The sequence below is a fragment of the Rhinichthys klamathensis genome, unplaced genomic scaffold (genome assembly GCF_029890125.1).
Source record: "Rhinichthys klamathensis goyatoka isolate OS25496 unplaced genomic scaffold, OSU_Roscu_1.1 h1tg000685l_1, whole genome shotgun sequence".
NCBI classification, from domain to species: domain Eukaryota; kingdom Metazoa; phylum Chordata; class Actinopteri; order Cypriniformes; family Leuciscidae; genus Rhinichthys; species Rhinichthys klamathensis.
The window spans coordinates 874,483-895,000 of record NW_026607114.1 but is presented as its reverse complement, the minus strand read 5'-3'; the positions used below and the strand labels follow the sequence as shown (position 1 = coordinate 895,000).

At 42.5% G+C, this 20,518-nt stretch overlaps 1 protein-coding gene across 2 annotated transcripts in view; it reads left to right on the top strand.

The window, feature by feature from the left end:
* prdm6 (PR domain containing 6) overlaps window positions 1–20,518 on the top strand; it is a 45,846-nt gene that overhangs the window by 8,541 nt on the left and 16,787 nt on the right. For both annotated transcript variants that reach the window (XM_056241925.1, XM_056241926.1), the window contains exons 3-4: window positions 11,012–11,139; window positions 19,991–20,115. In XM_056241925.1, the coding sequence (XP_056097900.1) occupies window positions 11,012–11,139; window positions 19,991–20,115 (253 nt within the window). The remainder of the gene's footprint in view (window positions 1–11,011; window positions 11,140–19,990; window positions 20,116–20,518) is intronic.

Here is a 20,518-nt window from a genome sequence, read left to right as displayed (position 1 = left end):
GCAAATCTTTTTTTTTCCCTGCAGTTATGGGTTATAAAGTCTGAATCGCGAGAAAAAAGTAAAAATCGCAAGGTTATATCTCGCAAATCGTACTTTTTTCTTGCAGTTATGAGTTATAAAATCCGAATTGTGAGAAAAATTGTAAAGATGCAAGTTTATATCTTACAAATCTTTTTTTTCCCCTGCAGTTATGGGTTATAAAGTCTGAATCGCGAGAAAAAAGTAAAAATCGCAAGTTTATATCTCACAATTCTGACTTTTTTTCTTGCAGTTATGAGTTATAAAATCCGAATTGTGTGAAAAATAGTAAAAATTGCAAGTTTATATCTCGCAAATCTTTTTTTTCCCCTGCAGTTATGGGTTATAAAGTCTGAATCGCGAGAAAAAAGTAAAAATCGCAAGGTTATATCTCGCAAATCGTACTTTTTTCTTGCAGTTATGAGTTATAAAATCCGAATTGTGAGAAAAATTGTAAAAATCGCAAGTTTATATCTCGCAAATCTTTTTTTTTCCTGCAGTTATGGGTTATAAAGTCTGAATCGCGAGAAAAAAGTAAAAATCGCAAGTTTATATCTCACAATTCTGACTTTTTTTCTTGCAGTTATGAGTTATAAAATTCGAATTGTGTGAAAAATAGTAAAAATCGCAAATTTATATCTCGCAAATCTTTTTTTCTCTCACAGCTGTGAGTTATAAAATCTGAATCACGAGAAAAAAGTAAAAATCGCAAGGTTATATCTCGCAAATCGTACTTTTTTCTTGCAGTTATGAGTTATAAAATCCGAATTGTGAGAAAAATAGTAAAAATGCAAGTTTATATCTCACAAATCTTACTTTTTTCTTGCAGTTATGAGTTATAAAATCCGAATTGTATGAAAAATAGTAAAAATCGCAAATTTATATCTCGCAAATCTTTTTTTCTCTCACAGCTGTGAGTTATAAAATCTGAATCACGAGAAAAAAGTAAAAATCGCAAGGTTATATCTCGCAAATCGTACTTTTTTCTTGCAGTTATGAGTTATAAAATCCGAATTGTGAGAAAAATTGTAAAAATGCAAGTTTATATCTCACAAATCTTACTTTTTTCTTGCAGTTATGAGTTATAAAATCCGAATTGTGAGAAAAATAGTAAAAATGCGAGTTTATATCTCACAAATCTGACTTTTTTTCTTGCAGTTATGAGTTATAAAATCCGAATCGTGGGAAAAATAGTAAAAATCGCAAGTTTATATCTCACAAATCTGACTTTTTTTCTTGCAGTTACGAGTTATAAAATAAAAATTGTACGATAAAAGTAAAAATCGCAAGTTTATATCTCGTAAATCTTTTTTTTCTCGCAGCTGTGAGTTATAAAGTCTGAATCGTGAGAAAAAAGTAAAAATCGCAAAGTTTATATCTCACAAATCTTACTTTTTTCTTGCAGTTGTTATTAAATCCGATTAGTGAGAAAAAGTAAAAATCGCAAGTTTATATCTCACAAATCTTTTTTTTTCCCTGCAGTTATGGGTTATAAAGTCTGAATCGCGAGAAAAAAGTAAAAATCGCAAGGTTATATCTCGCAAATCGTACTTTTTTCTTGCAGTTATGAGTTATAAAATCCGAATTGTGAGAAAAATTGTAAAGATGCAAGTTTATATCTTACAAATCTTTTTTTTTCCCTGCAGTTATGGGTTATAAAGTCTGAATCGCGAGAAAAAAGTAAAAATCGCAAGTTTATATCTCACAATTATGACTTTTTTTCTTGCAGTTATGAGTTATAAAATCCGAATTGTGTGAAAAATAGTAAAAATCGCAAGTTTATATCTCGCAAATCTTTTTTTTTCCCTGCAGTTATGGGTTATAAAGTCTGAATCGCGAGAAAAAAGTAAAAATCGCAAGGTTATATCTCGCAAATCGTACTTTTTTCTTGCAGTTATGAGTTATAAAATCCGAATTGTGAGAAAAATTGTAAAAATCGCAAGTTTATATCTCGCAAATCTTTTTTTTCTGCAGTTATGGGTTATAAAGTCTGAATCGCGAGAAAAAAGTAAAAATCGCAAGTTTATATCTCACAATTCTGACTTTTTTTCTTGCAGTTATGAGTTATAAAATCCGAATTGTGTGAAAAATAGTAAAAATCGCAAATTTATATCACGCAAATCTTTTTTTCTCTCACAGCTGTGATTTATAAAATCTGAATCACGAGAAAAAAGTAAAAATCGCAAGGTTATATCTCGCAAATCGTACTTTTTTCTTGCAGTTATGAGTTATAAAATCCGAATTGTGAGAAAAATAGTAAAAATGCAAGTTTATATCTCACAAATCTTACTTTTTTCTTGCAGTTATGAGTTATAAAATCCGAATTGTGTGAAAAATAGTAAAAATCGCAAATTTATATCTCGCAAATCTTTTTTTCTCTCACAGCTGTGAGTTATAAAATCTGAATCACGAGAAAAAAGTAAAAATCGCAAGGTTATATCTCGCAAATCGTACTTTTTTCTTGCAGTTATGAGTTATAAAATCCGAATTGTGAGAAAAATAGTAAAAATGCGAGTTTATATCTCACAAATCTGACTTTTTTTCTTGCAGTTATGAGTTCTAAAATCCGAATCGTGGGAAAAATAGTAAAAATCGCAAGTTTATATCTCACAAATCTGACTTTTTTTCTTGCAGTTACGAGTTATAAAATAAAAATTGTACGATAAAAGTAAAAATCGCAAGTTTATATCTCGTAAATCTTTTTTTTCTCGCAGCTGTGAGTTATAAAGTCTGAATCGTGAGAAAAAAGTAAAAATCGCAAGTTTATATCTCACAAATCTTACTTTTTTCTTGCACTTATGAGTTATAAAATCCGAATTGTGAGAAAAATAGTAAAAATACGAGTTTATATCTCACAATTCTGACTTTTTTTCTTGCAGTTACGAGTTATAAAATAAAAATTGTAAGATAAAAGTAAAAATCGCAAGTTTATATCTCGCAAATCTTTTTTTCTGCAGTTATGGGTTATAAAGTCTGAATCGCGAGAAAAAAGTAAAAATCGCAAGTTTATATCTCGCAAATCTTACTTTTTTCTTGCATTTATGGGTTTATATCTTGCAATTCTAAATTTTTTGTGAGATATAATGTTGCAATTACCTTTTTAATGTATTCTTCCATGTCAGAAAGAAGCTTCCATAGACAACAGTGTGTGCGTGCCCAATTGCATTTGATCACACACATACAGTGTGAGTATCTGGAAGCGCTGCAGTCGCCCGCCGTCATTGGCTGGAGGCGATGATGTCATCGTGACGGGCCGCGGGCCAGGATAAGTATTGTATTTTCTGTTCTATGGCGGAGGCTTGTTTAACATCGGTTTGCTGACACAGAACACACTGTAATTTGTCACTGAAGTTATTTTATGCTTCATTTGCGTCTCTGTTGTGAGAGAAAGCATCTTTAGCCATATCAGACTCTCAGTGTCAACATGAGTTTCATCTGAACGTAAAACATGCTGGTTTTCCTCTGAGTTCTTCTGTTGCTTTTATTCCCGCTTCTCCTGCTCTGGAACGAGCGTCTCCGCTGTGTTTTCATTTGAGTTTTTTATGGTGGCTTTAGTTATTTTAAGACTTGTTTAGTCTGTACATTTCTAAACCTCGTCTGACTTTAAGCGTTTATATTACACATATTGACATCCAGCTCAGCCTGTTATGATATTGCAGGTTTGTTCTGATAGTCACGGAGCGCAGGGAAAAACACATCGCTAAATACATAATAATCAAATGAAATGAAGCCTTATAATGGAGTTTAGTCAGGAGAGAAAACTAGCTTTAGATGGAGAAAACACTGAACGCATCTTTTGTTGACGACTAACTCTGTGTGTCCAGTTAAAGTCACTTCATATTTATTTAATACTAATACAGTACTTGTCTCTTTTTGTTCTGCTTTTTATACATTTAAAATATGCTCAGTTTTTTTATTCGGTCTGTCATGTTAATCATTTTGCAAATAATTAGATCTGTGAGTTTGTAAAAAATATTAATACATTTATTTTTATTTTATTTTATTAGATTTTTATTTATTTATTTATTTTATTTAAGCTTTTACAGGAGAGTCTTGGCCACAAAACAGGTTCTAGATAGAGCGACGCAGATACGCTGAACAGCATTAACTCGTGCGGTCGTGTGTGAATCCTGAAGCACAGCGGATGAAGCGCTCGCTTTATCACTCGTGTTTTCCTCAGTAAACAGACTGAAAGAATGTAACAGTTTCTCTTTATCAATCGTGCAAAAGACAAAAACGTATCGAGAGAGAGACAGACATGAGGTTTGTGTTTCACTTCATTCACACCTCTCTCTCTCTCTCTCTCTCTCTCTCTCTCTCTCTCTCTCTCTCTCTCTCTCTCTCTCTCCTTCTCTCTTTCTCTCTCTCCCTTTCTATCTCTCTCTCTCCCTCTCCCTCCTTCTCTCTCTGTCTCTCTTTCCCTCTCTCTCTCTCTCTCTCTCTCTCCCTCTCTCCCTCTCTCTCCATTGTCTTGTTCTCCTGCAAACACACAGTCAGTTGTTAAGGATGAGAGTTAATGTCGAGTGTGTGTGTGTGTGTGTGTGTGTGTGTAAATACTCCTGAAACGATAACAAGTGGCTCTATCGCCTCCAGAGACGCTCGCGGGCCGAGACCGAAGGACCTCTGAGTGTTTCCCGTGATAAAGCGTCGGCTCCATTACCCAGAGTGCTCTTCCCTCCTCACTCAAGTCAGCTTCATTTATACAGCGCTTTTAACAATATAGAGTTTCACAGCAGCTTTACAGTGATAACACGAGATTACAGTAACAGAGATTGTTTTACAGCAGATCTAGAATAAAGTTATTGTCCAGATAAAGTTACTTTTTATTGATTCACTTCCGTTGTAAAGATCATTAGTTATTAACTGTTAATGTGTTCTGGCCGCTCATTCACACACATCAGTGTTTGAGCTCGAGAACACACACTTTGAAACAGGATCCAAGGTGCAAGTTTTGAAAAATGTAGAAAAGCGTGATCATCTCTGAGTAAACTTCAGAAACGTGACTCTGTGAAACGCTGACGTGTTTAGTCTATAGATATGAGCGTTTGAATATGTATGTGCGCAGGCGTATAGTCTTACTTTACAAATTGACCTCGCCAAATTTCTTGTCTGGCCTTAAAAATTCATAATACAGAAGTTTTTGTCGCTTCCATGTGAACTGGAATCATTTTGACAGCGTTTATCTGTAGAGAGGAGAAGCGAGGAGGCCTCACAGGGACAGACTCAGCAGTGTAATGGCCGTCGGTCCTGATGGTCTCGCTGTAATGAGGTCAGAGGTCAGAGTGGCTGTCAGCTCACGGTGTGTGTGTCTGGTCATCGGTGTGTGTGTCTCTTTACAGCTTTACAGGCTTCGTAAATGTCTGACGAGAGATTGAGCAGTAAGTAACGCAGTGACCGTAGACATCGATCGCCCGACACTCTCGTTACGGCCAGCCGGCGCTTTACAACACAAAAACATTTGATTTCGGAACATCAGTAGAAACGCTCTGTTCACACTGGAAACATCATAGTGTGTGTGTGTGTATGCGTATGAGAGAGAGAGTGTGTGTGTGTGTGTATGCGTGTGAGAGAGAGTGTGTGTGTGTGTGTTGACCTCAGGCCGACTCAGATCACATTAATCAGCTTTACGGCCTGTTCAGGGTTTTTCTCTCTTACAGTCGTAACAAGCGTGAGACACACCGACGCCTGTCAGTCAGAGAGAGTTTTACACTGAAGCTGTTGAACGGAGATCCATCAGAATCTGAAGACTAGAACAGATGCTGATCAGAGAAACTGTGTTCAGCGTTTCTGCTCATAACAGCAATATCATGTCTGTTCTCTCATCTCGAGTCTGTTTACTGACCTGAGCCATTTTTACGACGACCTTTTCTGTTTTATTTGGATCAGAATTTTTGTGTGTGAAAATAGTGACTCGCTGCAGCAACTTCTTTATCATCTGAACCACAAACATCTTCTTAAAATGTAATTCAAATAAGTCCCCTTGAGGTTTGAAGTTAATGGTTCAATAGAAATCTGCATTTATGAATTTAGCAGATGCTTTTATGCAGAACTGACTTACAATAGAGGAACAAAAGCAATTTGTCACAGAACCAACAATAAACAATTCGTAGTAGTGTAACAAGAGTGCACTGTAGGCAAGCTTGGAGAACCCAAGTGCAGCTTTATTATATCCCAACGTGAACAGATACAAAGTAAACAAAGACTTGGCTTTACGTGATACAGGTAACAATACTTGACAAAGACACATGGCAAACATAAGGGCTTAAATACAGACTACTAATGATTAAACGAGACACACCTGTGAACATGATTTAGACAATTAACCAATGACTACTAAACACAAAAGACTAGGGAAGCACATGGCAGGATCACATGAGGGAAAGGGAATCACATGACAAGACATGAAAAATGAACCAAAACAACATGTGGGATATATGACGCACTCCCAACATTTTCTTGGGCTGAGCCATTGGGTTGTGGATTGGAGCGGGCACACGGGCTGGAGTCCCCTCTGGACGCTGGTCAGGGGCTGGAGGAGATGCGTGTGCATCATCAGCGCTGCATCATCCGGAGCTGACCCAGGTGTAGCGGCCATCTTGGCTGTGGGCTTTGGCGTGGTGGCCATCTTGACTTTGGGCTTTGGCGTGGCGGCCATCTTGACTTTGGGCTTTGGCGTGGCGGCCATCTTGGCTTTGGCGTGGTGGCCATCTTGACTTTGGGCTTTGGCGTGGTGGCCATCTTGACTTTGGGCTTTGGCGTGGCGGCCATCTTGGCTGTGGGCTCTGGAATGGCGGCCATCTTGGCTGTGGGCTCTGGAATGGCGGCCATCTTGGCAGGAGACTTTGGCTCGGCCGGCTCACGGGTTGGAACCGATGTGTGTGCTGACTCAGACTCGGCAGGAATGATGTGAAGAGGCTCAGACTCGGCAGGAATGATGTGAAGAGGCTCAGACTCGGCAGGAATGATGTGAAGAGACTCAGACTCGGCAGGAATGATGTGAAGAGACTCAGACTCGGCAGGAATGATGTGAAGAGGCTCAGGCTCGGCAGGAATGATGTGAAGAGACTCAGGCTCGGCAGGAATGATGTGAAGAGACTCAGACTCGGCAGGCATGATGTGAAGAGACTCAGACTCGGCAGGAATGATGTGAAGAGGCTCAGACTCGGCAGGAATGATGTGAAGAGGCTCAGACTCGGCAGGAATGATGTGAAGAGACTCAGACTCGGCAGGAATGATGTGAAGAGGCTCAGACTCGGCAGGAATGATGTGAAGAGACTCAGACTCGGCAGGAATGATGTGAAGAGACTCAGGCTCGGCAGGAATGGTGTGAAGAGACTCAGACTCGGCAGGAATGATGTGAAGAGGCTCAGACTCGGCAGGAATGATGTGAAGAGACTCAGACTCGGCAGGAATGATGTGAAGAGACTCAGACTCGGCAGGAATGATGTGAAGAGGCTCAGACTCGGCAGGAATGATGTGAAGAGACTCAGACTCGGCAGGAATGATGTGAAGAGGCTCAGACTCGGCAGGAATGATGTGAAGAGACTCAGACTCGGCAGGAATGATGTGAAGAGACTCAGACTCGGCAGGAATGATGTGAAGAGACTCAGACTCGGCAGGAATGATGTGAAGAGACTCAGGCTCGGCAGGAATGATGTGAAGAGACTCAGACTCGGCAGGAATGATGTGAAGAGGCTCAGACTCGGCAGGAATGATGTGAAGAGACTCAGACTCGGCAGGAATGATGTGAAGAGACTCAGGCTCGGCAGGAATGATGTGAAGAGACTCAGGCTCGGCAGGAATGATGTGAAGAGACTCAGACTCGGCAGGAATGATGTGAAGAGACTCAGACTCGGCAGGAATGATGTGAAGAGACTCAGGCTCGGCAGGAATGATGTGAAGAGACTCAGGCTCGGCAGGAATGATGTGAAGAGACTCAGACTCGGCAGGAATGATGTGAAGAGACTCAGGCTCGGCAGGAATGATGTGAAGAGACTCAGGCTCGGCAGGAATGATGTGAAGAGACTCAGACTCGGCAGGAATGATGTGAAGAGACTCAGGCTCGGCAGGAATGATGTGAAGAGACTCAGGCTCGGCAGGAATGATGTGAAGAGACTCAGACTCGGCAGGAATGATGTGAAGAGACTCAGGCTCGGCAGGAATGATGTGAAGAGACTCAGACTCGGCAGGAATGATGTGAAGAGACTCAGACTCGGCAGGAATGATGTGAAGAGACTCAGACTCGGCAGGAATGATGTGAAGAGACTCAGACTCGGCAGGAATGATGTGAAGAGACTCAGACTCGGCAGGCATGATGTGAAGAGACTCAGACTCGGCAGGAATGATGTGAAGAGGCTCAGACTCGGCAGGAATGATGTGAAGAGGCTCAGCCTCGGCAGGAATGATGTGAAGAGACTCAGACTCGGCAGGAATGATGTGAAGAGACTCAGACTCGGCAGGAATGATGTGAAGAGACTCAGGCTCGGCAGGAATGATGTGAAGAGACTCAGGCTCGGCAGGAATGATGTGAAGAGACTCAGACTCGGCAGGAATGATGTGAAGAGGCTCAGACTCGGCAGGAATGATGTGAAGAGACTCAGACTCGGCAGGAATGATGTGAAGAGACTCAGGCTCGGCAGGAATGATGTGAAGAGACTCAGGCTCGGCAGGAATGATGTGAAGAGACTCAGACTCGGCAGGAATGATGTGAAGAGACTCAGACTCGGCAGGAATGATGTGAAGAGGCTCAGACTCGGCAGGAATGATGTGAAGAGACTCAGACTCGGCAGGAATGATGTGAAGAGGCTCAGACTCGGCAGGAATGATGTGAAGAGACTCAGACTCGGCAGGAATGATGTGAAGAGGCTCAGACTCGGCAGGAATGATGTGAAGAGACTCAGACTCGGCAGGCATGATGTGAAGAGACTCAGACTCGGCAGGCATGATGTGAAGAGACTCAGACTCGGCAGGCATGATGTGAAGAGACTCAGGCTCGACAGGAATGATGTGAAGAGACTCAGACTCGGCAGGAATGATGTGAAGAGACTCAGGCTCGACAGGAATGATGTGAAGAGACTCAGACTCGGCAGGCATGATGTGAAGAGACTCAGACTCGGCAGGAATGATGTGAAGAGACTCAGACTCGGCAGGAATGATGTGAAGAGACTCAGACTCGGCAGGAATGATGTGAAGAGACTCAGACTCGGCAGGAATGATGTGAAGAGACTCAGGCTCGACAGGAATGATGTGAAGAGGCTCAGACTCGGCAGGAATGATGTGAAGAGACTCAGACTCGGCAGGAATGATGTGAAGAGGCTCAGACTCGGCAGGAATGATGTGAAGAGACTCAGACTCGGCAGGAATGATGTGAAGAGGCTCAGACTCGGCAGGAATGATGTGAAGAGACTCAGACTCGGCAGGAATGATGTGAAGAGGCTCAGACTCGGCAGGAATGATGTGAAGAGACTCAGACTCGGCAGGCATGATGTGAAGAGACTCAGACTCGGCAGGCATGATGTGAAGAGACTCAGACTCGGCAGGCATGATGTGAAGAGACTCAGGCTCGACAGGAATGATGTGAAGAGACTCAGACTCGGCAGGAATGATGTGAAGAGACTCAGGCTCGACAGGAATGATGTGAAGAGACTCAGACTCGGCAGGCATGATGTGAAGAGACTCAGACTCGGCAGGAATGATGTGAAGAGACTCAGACTCGGCAGGAATGATGTGAAGAGACTCAGACTCGGCAGGAATGATGTGAAGAGACTCAGACTCGGCAGGAATGATGTGAAGAGACTCAGGCTCGACAGGAATGATGTGAAGAGACTCAGGCTCGAAAGGAATGATGTGAAGAGACTCAGGCTCGGCAGGAATGATGTGAAGAGACTCAGGCTCGACAGGAATGATGTGAAGAGACTCAGACTTGGCAGGCATGATGTGAAGAGACTCAGACTCGGCAGGAATGATGTGAAGAGACTCAGACTCGGCAGGAATGATGTGAAGAGACTCAGACTCGGCAGGAATGATGTGAAGAGACTCAGGCTCGACAGGAATGATGTGAAGAGACTCAGACTCGGCAGGAATGATGTGAAGAGACTCAGACTCGGCAGGAATGATGTGAAGAGACTCAGGCTCGACAGGAATGATGTGAAGAGACTCAGACTCGGCAGGAATGATGTGAAGAGACTCAGACTCGGCAGGAATGATGTGAAGAGGCTCAGACTCGGCAGGAATGATGTGAAGAGACTCAGACTCGGCAGGCATGATGTGAAGAGACTCAGACTCTGGAATGGCGGCCATCTTGGCTGTGGGCTCTGGAATGGCGGCCATCTTGGCTGTGGGCTCTGGAATGGCGGCCAGCTTGGCAGGAGACTTTGGCTCGGCCGGCTCACGGGTTGGAGCCGATGTGTGTCCTGACTCAGACTCGGCAGGCATGATGTGAAGAGAAATGAAGAGATACAATTTTTGATTAATATAAATACATAAAAATTAGATTAAAATTAAATGAAACAAAGTGTGTGTGTTAGAGTGTTTGTGTGTGTGTGTGTGTGAGTGAGTGAGTGAGTGAGTGTGAATGATAAAGTGTGTGAGAGAGTGTGAGTGTGTAGTGACTGTGTGAGAGAGTGTGTGAGTGTTTGTGTGTGTGTGTGAGTGTTTGTTTGTGTGTGTGTGTGAGAGAGAAAGTGTGTGTGATAGAGTGAGTGTGTGTGTGTTCTTGTATATGTTTTATGGGGACACAACTGTGTATGACAAGTTTATTACAACGTAAACATTTCCTGTGACCTCGTAAACCAAATGATTTTAAAAACATAGTTTTTTTATTAAAAAAATGCCAAAAGTTTTCTGTGATGGGTAAGTTTTTATATCCCTGAAGATGAAGCAGAACCTCTACAGATATTATATATAAAATGCATTTAGAATCGACAGGCCTTGAGGGAATAGTTCTGTGATCTGCAGAAGCTCCTGACGGTGTTTATCGATGGTTCTCTTTCAGATCTACGATCAGGAAGGAACGCTACTGCACTTCATCGACGGGAACGAGCCCAGCAAGTCGAGTTGGATGAGGTACATCCGCTGCGCTCGACACTGCGGGGAGCAGAACATGATGGTGGTGCAGTACAGGTACTGACCCTGACCTCTGACCCTAACCTGACCTCTGACCCTGACCTCTGACACTCACCTGACCCCTGACCTCTGACCCTAACCTGACCTTAACCCGACATCTAACCCTGACCCGACCCCTTACCCTAATTATTATTCTGTTAGGATTATATTATTTATAGTTAGCAGTAAGTAAAACAATAGAAGAAAATCTTACAGAATATCAAAAAGTACAAATGTTACAGAATTATATAGAAAAGGAAATTGCGATATCTTTAGTTTATATCTCGCAATTCAGTGTGAGTGTGTGTGAGTGAGTGTGTTTGTGTGTGTGTGTGAGAGTGAGTGTGAGTCAGTGAGTGTATGTCTGTGTTTGTGTGAGTGTGTGTGTGTGTGTGAGACCGAGTAAATGTGTGAGAGTGAGTGAGCGCGTGAGTGAGTGAGTGTGTGTGAGTGTGTGAGTGTGAGTGTGAGTGTGAGTGAGCGCGTGAGTGAGTGTAAGTGAGTGTGTATTTAGGTGTGTGTAAGAGTGTGTGTGAGTGAGCGCGTGAGTGTGTGAGAGTGAGTGAGTGAGTGTGTATTTGTGTGTGTGTGTGAGTGAGTGTGTATTTGTGTGTGTGTGTGTAAGAGTGAGTGTGAGTGTGTGTGAGTGAGTGAGTGAGTGTGTATTTGTCTGTGTGTGTGTGTGTGTGTGTGTGTGTGTGTGTGTGTGTGTGTGTGTGTGTTTGAGTGTCCGTAAGAGTGTGTGAGAATTGTAATTTTTTTATTCTGTGGCGTAAAAAACAGAATTGCTCTTCTTTTCCAGTGTTTCAATGTTAATGCGTTAAGACGGATGTCTTTAACCACTGCGCTCGTGTCTCGCAAGCTTTATAATGGCCGTTTCTATTTTGAAGTCCATAAAAGTGCATCTATCCATCATAAAAGTGCATCTGTCCATCATAAAAGTGCATCTATCCATCATAAAAGTGCATCTATCCATCATAAAAGTGCATCTATCCATTAGTAGGGAGGTTAAGCCCAAAAAATAGGCCTTTGACTTCAAGTCATGATGCAAAGGTCTCCATTGGTATGGAAGTACCTTAGGGTCATACAAATAAATTTATCCTAAGACACAAGTGAGATCACACTTTGTATCAGAAATAAACATGTTTTTTCAAAAATGCGCCGAAAATACTCTAGAGCCCATATCTTTGCTTCTGTTATCGCTATAATGACAAATTTGGTGTCAAAGTGTACATTTTTGGGGTCAAGGAATCCAATAAAATTGGTTTCAAGTTTAAAAAAATAATAATTTTCCCCATACCATGACAATTGGGGGTAAATATGCACATTTCACATAAAAATTGTCATCAGAGTGACTTTACTTATCTTTTCGTTCAAAAACTTTAATTTTGTATTTAAGCAGGGCAGCTACTTCTGTACATTACATTTGTCCTAAGTAGCATGAGATTTCGACCAGTTAGGAGTAGCCTATAGCATATCAGTTCCTGCAACAACACATCCCATCTGCACCAGGAGCTGTGACAGCTGTTGAAGGTCAGAGGTGACAGGTTAACACTTTGAGGTTCGTATGACTTTCTCATTAAATAGAAAAATATTTTTAATGTTAGATAACTAATAAATAGCTAGCTAGTTGACTCTGGAAAAAAAAACCTTAGAGGGAAAACCTCTTTTCTCGAGAATACTGAAGCCAAATATTATCCTTATAATTTGTATTAACTTAAAACACACTTGCAGCAGCTAGCAGACCTAGGCGAGGCAGCTCGCGCGCCTATTGGATGCTATGCGGCAACTGCTGCAACCTATCGAGGCACTGCTCGTGACATAAGCACCAATGAGTGGGCGTGTGGGCGAATGGGCGTGGCTTATGCCTATATAAGCCAGAGCTCGATAAGATGCTCCTTGGTTTTCATCGACTGAAGCAAAACCAGATGGTAGCACAAGCACGGCAGGGTTACGCAACACTCATTCCCTCTTCTAGAGAGAACCGAGGTTACATTAGTAACCGTGACGTTCTCTTACGAGAGTACTCTCGTGTTGCGTAAGCTAGCTTACGCTATGGGAATCCAATTTAAAACGCCGTGCGTGCTAAATCTACCACAACACTGACCCAAGGGCGAGCGCCCTGAGTTCATATGATATAGGGATATAAAAAGCTGACATTGGGAATGGGCTTAATAAGAATGATATAAGGTAAACGTGGTTACCTTAAATGCATAGAGGGTGCTTAACACGGTATAACAGTCAGGGGAGGCAGTAGCCTGCCTGAACTGAAAACTTTGCAGTCCGCGGAACCGAGTCCGGCAGAACTGAGAAATCCCACTGGACCAGGCCCACGAAGAGGCATGCCTCTAGTGGAATGAGCTCTGACGCCCAGAGGGCAACGAAGGCTCTTAGATGTATAAGCCAGTGAGATAGCGTCCACTATCCACCTGGAAAGGCTATGTTTCGAGGCAGCTAGACCTTTAGATCGGCCACCAAATGAAACAAATAGCTGTCCTGACCGTCTGAAAGCAGCCGAACGTTCCACGTAAATTCTAAGGGCCCTAACCAGGCAAAGGAGATTCACGTCAGACTCGCTGTCAGATCCGAAGAGAGAATGTCAGATTGAAGAGGCGGTGGTACCAGTACCAGTCGGTCGCCTTCCAAGGTTTCAGAGCTGCAACGCATTTCTGATTGACCCTGAGGCGAAACAGATCGGAGGCCCAGGCTCGAGACGGCACTCGTGCTTTCAGCCACCACTGCAGTGGGCGCATGCGAAGCAGACCCAGCTGGAGTACTGATGACGATGAGGCCATGAGGCCCAGCATTTTCTGAAATCTCTTGAGCGGGACTATAGTGCCGCAATGTTCAGTATGCGCTCTAGGCGATAGTCGCGCTGTCATTGACAGCGAGTTCAGCTCTGTGCAGAGAAAGGATATTTCCTGGCTGGGGGACAGCGAGCTCTTCGCCCAATTGACTGTGAGACCAAGATTCTCGAGGTGTTCGAGTAATATGGTCCTCTGTTCTATGAGCTCTGAATGAGATCGAGCTAGAATCAGCCAATCGTCCAAATAGTTCAAAGCTCGCATGCCCTGAAGTTTCAGGGGCGCGAGAGCCGCGTCCATGTACATCATAATATACAGGATGCCAGGGACAGGCCGAACGGTAGGACTGTGTATTGATATGCCTGGCCCTCGAAGGCGAATCTCAAAAATCGCCTGTGACGAGAGAATGTCAGACTCGCTGTCAGATCCACAGAGACTTGTGCTCTGAAAGGAGTGGCAAGACTCATGTCTTGGTTTGAGGATGACCTTGGAGTCATTAGGCCCAAACTCAAGGCACGACGCACTAACAGAAAGTGCGTGTAAGTCACCCACCAGCTTGACTGAGGCGATAGCCACCAGAAAGGCGGTTTTCAATGAGAGATACTTAAGGTCCACAGACTGTAGAGGTTCAAAAGGGCCACCCTTCATGGCCTCCAGGACCAAGGAAATGTCCGAGGGGGGGCGAGGAGGGTTCATCCTTCTAGCTCCCCTGAGGAAGCGGACTACAAGGTCGTTCCTACCCAGTGACTGGCCATGCGAATGTTTGACAAACGCAGCAATAGCCATCACATATACCTTGAGCATGGATGGGGATCTACCCTTATCCAAGAGCTCCTGTAGGAAGGAGAGAACCTCCGACACCCCACAATCTTGTGGATCCAGGTTGCGAGCTGAGCACCAACCTGAGAACACTGACCACTTGGAAGCATAAAGCCGTCTAGTAGAGGGCGCTCTAGCTTGCGTAATCGTGTTTAACACTCCGTCGGGGAGACTGACGGGTACCCGTTGATGGCCCACACATGCAGAGCACAAAGCTCGGGTCGTGGGTGCCAAATCGTACCCCCGGCCTGTGAGAGGAGATCTCTCCTCAACGGGACAGGCCACGGAGGCAAGCTCTGAAGCTGCATCAGCTCCGGAAACCAAACTTGGTTCGGCCAGAACGGAGCTACTAGAAGTACACAGGAACCGTTCTCCCTTATACGCTTGATTACCTGTGGTAACAGCATGATCGGAGGGAAAGCATAGAGAGGGCGGCTGGGCCAGTGATGGGCCAGCGCGTCCTTGTTCTTTGTGAAGCATATTGGACACTGAGCGTTGTCTTGAGACGCAAAGAGGTCGACTTCTGCTGTGCCAAATGTGTCCCACAACAGCTGAACTGTCTGAGGGTGGAGGGACCATTCCCCTGGGGGAACGTTGTCCCTGGACAGCCTGTCTGGACCCACATTAAGATGGCCTGGCACATGCGCCGCTCTCAGCAAGAGTAGGTTGCGCTGAACCCATACAAGGATGCGTTCTGCCAGTGCATGAAGGTTCCGTGATCTCAGACTGCCCTGGCGATTTATGTAGGAAACCACCGACATGTTGTCCGTGCGGACAAGGACATGGTGGCCCTTTAGAAGGGGAAGGAAGAACCGCAAGGGGTTCTCGACCGCCTTCATCTCTAGACAGTTTATGTGCAAGCTCTTTTCTTGGCTTGACCACAGGCCAAAAGTCGGTCTGCCCTCATAGAGGGCGCCCCAGCCCGAATTGGAGGCGTCTGTCGAAACCACTATCAGTTTAGAGATTACTCCCAGGTTTACACCTGTCTGATACCAGTCGACCGCCTTCCAGGGCTCCAGAGTTGTGACACAGTTCTGAGTTACCTTGAGACGTAAACGACCGGATGCCCATGCTCGACGCAGGACCCACGTCTTCAGCCAGTGCTGTAAAGGGCGTATGCGAAGCAGACCTAAACGAAGAAATTATTAAGTTGTGAATGGACTGTGTGTTTGGCATGCGTTTTTTAATAGAAAATTGCATACTTCACCTCCAATTGTCATGTTAAGGACAACATTATTGTTTTTTAGTCTTGGAACCTATTTTATTGGACTCCTTGACCACAAAAATGTACCCGTTGATACCAAATTTGTCATTATAGCTATACCAGAAGCAAAGATATGGGCCTCTCAAGTATGGTCGGTGGCCATTTTTAAAAAATGTGCGTATATAAGATACAAAATGTGATCTCACTTGTGTCTTAGGATAAATGTATTTCTATGGCCCTAAGGTACTTCCATACCAAAGGGGACCTTTGCATCATGACTTGAAGTCAAAAGTCACTTAACCTCCCTACTACATCATAAAAGTGCATCTATCCATCATAAAAGTGCATCTGTCCATCATAAAAGTGCATCTATCCATCATAAAAGTGCATCTGTCCATCATAAAAGTGCATCTGTCCATCATAAAAGTGCATCTATCCATGATTAAAGTGCATCTGTCCATCATAAAAGTGCATCTATCCATCATAAAAGTGCATCTGTCCATCATAAAAGTGCATCTGTCCATCATAAAAGTGCATCTGTCCATCATAAAAGTGCATCTGTCCATCATAAAAGTGCATCTATTCATGATAAAAGTGCATCTGTCCATCATAAAAGTGCATCTATTCATGATAAAAGTGCATCTATTCATCATAAAAGTGCATCTATTCATTATAAAAGTGCATCTATCCATCATAAAAGTGCATCTATCCATCATAAAAGTGCATCTATCCATGTCTATCCATCATAAAAGTGCATCTATCCATCATAAAAGTGCATCTATTCATGATAAAAGTGCATCTATTCATGATAATAGTGCATCTGTCCATCATAAAAGAGCATCTATCCATCATAAAAGTGCATCTATTCATGATAAAAGTGCATCTATCCATCATAAAAGTGCATCTATTCATCATAAAAGTGCATCTATCCATCAGAAAAGTGCATCTGTCCATCATAAAAGTGCATCTATCCATCATAAAAGTGCATCTATTCATCATAAAAGTGCATCTGTCCATCATAAAAGTGCATCTATCCATGATAAAAGTGCATCTATCAATCATAAAAGTGCATCTGTCCATCATAAAAGTGCATCTATTCATCATAAAAGTGCATCTATCCATCATAAAAGTGCATCTATCCATCATAAAAGTGCATCTATTCATGATAAAAGTGCATCTGTCCATCATAAAAGTGCATCTATCCATCATAAAAGTGCATCTATCCATCATAAAAGTGCATCTATTCATCATAAAAGTGCATCTGTCCATCATAAAAGTGCATCTATCCATCATAAAAGTGCATCTATTCATCATAAAAGTGCATCTGTCCATCATAAAAGTGCATCTATCCATGATAAAAGTGCATCTATCAATCATAAAAGTGCATCTGTCCATCATAAAAGTGCATCTATTCATCATAAAAGTGCATCTATCCATCATAAAAGTGCATCTGTCCATCATAAAAGTGCATCTATTCATGATAAAAGTGCATCTATTCATCATAAAAGTGCATCTGTTCATCATAAAAGTGCATCTGTCCATCATAAAAGTGCATCTATTCATGATAAAAGTGCATCTATCCATCATAAAAGTGCATCTGTTCATCATAAAAGTGCATCTATTCATGATAAAAGTGCATCTATTCATGATAAAAGTGAATCTATCCATCATAAAAGTGCATCTATTCATGATAAAAGTGCATCTATCCATCATAAAAGTGCATCTGTCCATCATAAAAGTGCATCTATCCATCATTTAAGTGCATCTATCCATCATAAAAGTGCATCTATTCATGATAAAAGTGCATCTATTCATGATAAAAGTGCATCTATTCATGATAAAAGTGCATCTATCCATCATAAAAGTGCATCTATTCATGATAAAAGTGCATCTGTTCATCATAAAAGTGCATCTGTCCATCATAAAAGTGCATCTATTCATGATAAAAGTGCATCTATCCATCATAAAAGTGCATCTGTTCATCATAAAAGTGCATCTATTCATGATAAAAGTGCATCTATTCATGATAAAAGTGCATCTATCCATCATAAAAGTGCATCTATTCATGATAAAAGTGCATCTATCCATCATAAAAGTGCATCTATCCATCATAAAAGTGCATCTGTCCATCATAAAAGTGCATCTATCCATCATTTAAGTGCATCTATCCATCATAAAAGTGCATGAACATTTTGAGTGAACTACTCCTTTAAAATAAGTTAAACTCGTCTCTTGTGCCTCCTCCGTCTCGCGTTTCTAACAGTAAACATGTCCTGGCTTCAGTCTGATGATCTGATGATGTGCAGAGGTCATGAACTCTGACCCCGTGATCAGCTGGAGGCCGTTCTCCGTTCCCGCGTCTCCAGATCCAGATCCGCCTGTTATGATTCGCAATATCTTCATGGAATTCTCTTCAAAGCGGCGCTGATGGATGGAGTCCGACTCGGCCGTGTTGTTTTGCTCTGACAGTAACGTCTCCTGGCGTCTCCCGCACAGGGAACTTTATTACTCTTCCAACCACAATACTAAATACATGTCAGCGCGGGAACCCGAACCCGAGACGGGCTTTGATCTGCGGAGATTCATGCGCGCGCTGGAGGTGACGGCAGGCGTGTAAGAGTAGTGTGTGTGTGTGTGTGTGAGGCCACCCATCGCTCCCCAAACAGCCTCTTTCAGCGGCACACTGACTCATTTACTCCCACTACATTTATTTGTGCTGCAGTGTTTACGTTGAGCGAAGCCGAACTGAGAGACGAGGCGTTACGAGTTTCTCAAGCTACGCCGTGTTTTCTCTCTCGTGGCTCATGAGATGTTGGTGATTTATGGACCCGGCCTTTGTTTTATTTTGATGTTGCGGTGGAAAGAATTAATAAAATGCACCCATCTCAGCACTTCCCCCCCGAGACCAAAGAGTCAAATATTTGAAGGCATTTTTCTCAGTTTAAGCAGAGCTCGATCCAGCGGACTGAGGTTAGGTGGTTTAAAGCTAGTTCACACCAAGGATGACAACGATGAAGATATAGTTCTAAATATATAACAGAGAACTGAGTCCACAAGATGAACGATATCGTCGGAAGAGCGATTTTCCCCCCAGCTATTGAAGATGAAAACACTGACAGCCAATCAGAACCCATCCTGCTTTAACGAGCTCGAGCGTTTAAAACCACAGATGACAAACAGCGCTTATAATAACCAGAACCAAATCATGCATTGGTGTGGACAGTAATTTAATTATAGTTATTGTTCTTGGTCTGGTTACCTGCTCACATGAATCTAATCAGGAAACATCTGTTTTCTTTTATGCAGGATTTCTGAAATTATTACTCTATTTGTTTGTATTATATCGAAGTATCTCATCTTTGATCACCAAAATGACATATTTAAATGTTTTTTCCTTGATAAAAATTCGTAATGCCTTAAAATATCTTGAATGTAACTCGACACCCTCGCTTCATTTAGTATGCGTGGTTCTATGAATATGCAGATGAGCCCCGCCTCCACTCACTCCCTCAGCTCAGAGATCCACTGGTTGACGATCACACGTTGATCTGATTGGTTACAAGGTCGTTTGTGACGTCAGAAACACCAGCGATTTCAAACCGTGTTTTTGAGACTGTCTTTGGTTCACTGCAGTTTTAAGGAGGAAATACTCAGCAATGCTGTCGACTGCAGGGACTGCAAAACAATCATAATGTTTTCTGAAGTCTTAAAGTGAAAATAAACCGAGAGTAAGAATTCTACATGTGCTATTACATTATTTAATGTCAAAATAAACTGTTTTTAATAGTTTTTTAATATAAATTAATGATTTAATATATTTTATAATGGATTCACATATTTGATAGTCCGTTATAAATGCACATTTCCTTTTAGAAACATTATAGAAACAGTTTTTTATTGTATTTTTTAGTTTGATCAAGAAAGAGTGAATGATGTGATAGAGTCGCTTTGGATAAAACTTTAATAAAAGGCTAAATGATTACATGTAAATGTGAATATATAATGGCTTGAGGTGTGTTATAGTATATTGTGTGTGTTCCAGGTCGTGTATCTTCTACCGGGCGTGCTCCGACATCCCTCGAGGGACCGAGCTGCTGGTGTGGTACAACGACAGCTACACGTCCTTCTTCGGGATCCCCCTGCAGTGCGTCGCACAAGACGAAAACCGTGAGTCGCAATCTCCTCTGTACAGGGGTTAAATAAGTCTCGGATGTCTCCAGAGTGTGTGTGTGAAGTTTGAGCTATAAATACCCCACAGATATATTTTTATAGCATGTTAAAATTGTCACTTTTCGAGGGTGAACAAAAACGCGTCGTTTCGTGTGTGTCCCTTTAAATGCAAATGAGCTGCTGCTCCCGGCGCAGAGGGCGGAGCTTCAAGAGCTTGTGTGTGTGTGTGTGTGTGTGTGTGTGTGTGTGTCAGACCCCCCTCAGATCTGATCTGTGCCCCCTCAGTTTCATTTTTATATTCATGGTTACAAATAATATGTTTAATCTTTTGAGCGGTACGGGATTGGTATTCCTGTGGCACTGAGCCAGAGACGGGCGAGCTCAGCGCTGTCATATATCA